This window comes from Opisthocomus hoazin, chromosome 2 (genome assembly GCF_030867145.1).
Source record: "Opisthocomus hoazin isolate bOpiHoa1 chromosome 2, bOpiHoa1.hap1, whole genome shotgun sequence".
In the NCBI taxonomy this organism is placed as follows: Eukaryota; Metazoa; Chordata; class Aves; order Opisthocomiformes; family Opisthocomidae; genus Opisthocomus; species Opisthocomus hoazin.
This window is the reverse complement of record NC_134415.1, coordinates 79,061,886-79,063,993: the sequence shown is the minus strand read 5'-3', so window position 1 is coordinate 79,063,993 and position 2,108 is coordinate 79,061,886. Positions and strand designations below refer to the sequence as shown.

General features: G+C 57.3%; 1 protein-coding gene across 1 annotated transcript; it reads left to right on the top strand.

The window, feature by feature from the left end:
* The first annotated feature begins 204 nt into the window (after positions 1-204).
* Positions 205-1,593, top strand: GPR6 (G protein-coupled receptor 6). Its single transcript, XM_009934272.2, has one exon. It carries the CDS (start codon positions 211-213, stop codon positions 1,207-1,209), a length of 999 nt encoding a protein of 332 aa, XP_009932574.2. The 5' UTR covers positions 205-210; the 3' UTR covers positions 1,210-1,593.
* Positions 1,594-2,108: the final 515 nt, after the last annotated feature.

The window sequence follows — 2,108 nt, the reverse complement described above, 5'->3', positions numbered from 1 at the left end:
CGATCCCTCCCGCCACCGCCGCGGGTGCTCCCCCCGCGCCCCCCACCAGGCACCGCCCCGGCCCGTGACGTCAGCGCCGCCGGGGGTGGGCGGGGCGGGCCGGCGGGAAACTTCTGCGGGCTCGGGAGCCGAGGCAGGGCGGGCGCGCGCCGCCGCCCCGGCACGCGCGGCCCGCCGCCCCCGCTCAGCCTCCCCCGCACCCGCGCCGCGATGGAGCCGGCGGCGCTGAACGAGAGCGGAGCGGCCCCCCCCCGGCTGCCGGCCGGCGGCGGCAGCGGCAGCGACGGCAACGGCTCGCTGGAGCTGTCGTCGCGGCCCCCGGCGCCCGCCACCCTCAACCCCTGGGACGTGATGCTGTGCGTCTCCGGCACCGCCATCGCCTGCGAGAACGCCCTGGTGGTGGCCATCATCTGCTACTCGCCCGCCCTGCGCACCCCCATGTTCGCGCTGGTGGGCAGCCTGGCCACGGCCGACCTCCTGGCCGGCCTCGGCCTCATCCTCAACTTCGTTTTCCAGTACGTGATCCGCTCCGAGACGGTCAGCCTGCTGACGGTGGGCTTCCTCGTCGCCTCCTTCGCCGCCTCCGTGAGTAGCCTGCTGGCCATCACCGTCGACCGCTACCTCTCCCTCTACAACGCCCTCACCTACTACTCGGAGAGGACGGTGGTCTGCGTCCACACCATGCTGGCGGGCGCCTGGGGCGTCTCCGTCTGCCTGGGGCTGCTGCCCGTCCTGGGCTGGAACTGCCTCCGCGACCGGGCCGCCTGCAGCGTTGTCCGGCCCTTGACCAAGAGCAACGTGACGCTGCTGTCCGCCTCTTTCTTCCTCGTTTTCCTCGTCATGCTCCATCTCTACATCGAGATCTGCAAGATCGTTTGCAGGCATGCCCACCAGATAGCTCTCCAGCAGCACTTTCTGACTGCTTCGCACTACGTTGCCACCAAAAAGGGGGTCTCCACCCTTGCTATAATCCTCGGGACTTTCGGGGCCAGCTGGCTGCCTTTTGCCATCTACTGTGTAGTGGGGGATCCCGACTACCCGTCCGTGTACACGTACGCCACGCTGCTCCCCGCTACCTACAACTCCATGATCAATCCCATCATCTACGCCTACAGAAACCAGGAAATCCAGAGGTCCATGTGGGTGCTCTTCTGCGGCTGCTTTCAGGCTAAAGTGTCCTTTCGCTCCCGGTCCCCCAGCGACGTCTGACTGACTTTTCTCTCTGTCGTACCCCACGGAGTGACAGTCTGCCCAGCGAACTATCACAGTGCCTGTTCTAAACTTCAGACTACGCCGTGAGGTCGTTGGAGACATGCTTAAGTATTAGCACTTTATACGTGTTTGTATCTCTGAGGGTGGTTCGGGGCGTGGAGGTTTGGGTTCCGTGAAGAAAAAAAAAAATGTGGTTGTATGTAAATTTGCACATCACATTTGTGAAGTGAAGACGTTCCGGTACCGCTTAATCATAGCACCTTATTTCTAGCTGCTGACCTGCCAAAACAGTGTTGCCTTTCCGAAGGGCAGAGAGAAAGAAAGTGGTGTTTGTGTTGTATTTGTACGTGTGCGTGTTGGGGGGGGGTATGTATGTGTGTGTGTGTGTATCTATACTTTGCTGCACAATATTGATAAATTACAACATTTTGTATACAAATAAAAAAAATGTAAGATGTAATATGATTTTGTGTGTTTAGATGCTCTTCGAAATGAGAGAGCTGGCAAATCTGCCAGTTGAGCAAAGTCCCTTTGTTTACTTTTGAAAGCTCCCCGCGCAATTCTGCCTAAAGAGATCATCATTCACTATGGAGATGAAATACTGCACCAAGAAAGGCACCTTCCTGCATGCTTGTTTGTTTGTTCTCTTCTTTAGTCTGGCAAAGAGAGAGTAAGGAAGGGCACACACTCCTTTTTGTGCTCCAGCAACCAAAGAAACAAAAAGCCCAGTCAAATAGGCTGCTAATTACAGCCATTCGCCAGGTTTCTCATGGCTTTCATCTTCAAGTTATGTTAGCCCTTTATGATAATACTCCATTAAAAAGTTATCAAACTGTGAGGAAAAAACAGACTTTAAGCTGGGCTCTTTTTTCCCCCTTTTAGTCTAACACCGGAGG

What these genes read in the sequence shown, in the direction of transcription:
- GPR6 (XM_009934272.2), top strand. Translation starts at nt 211, where the DNA reads ATGGAGCCGGCGGCGCTGAACGAGAGCGGAGCGGCCCCCCCCCGGCTG.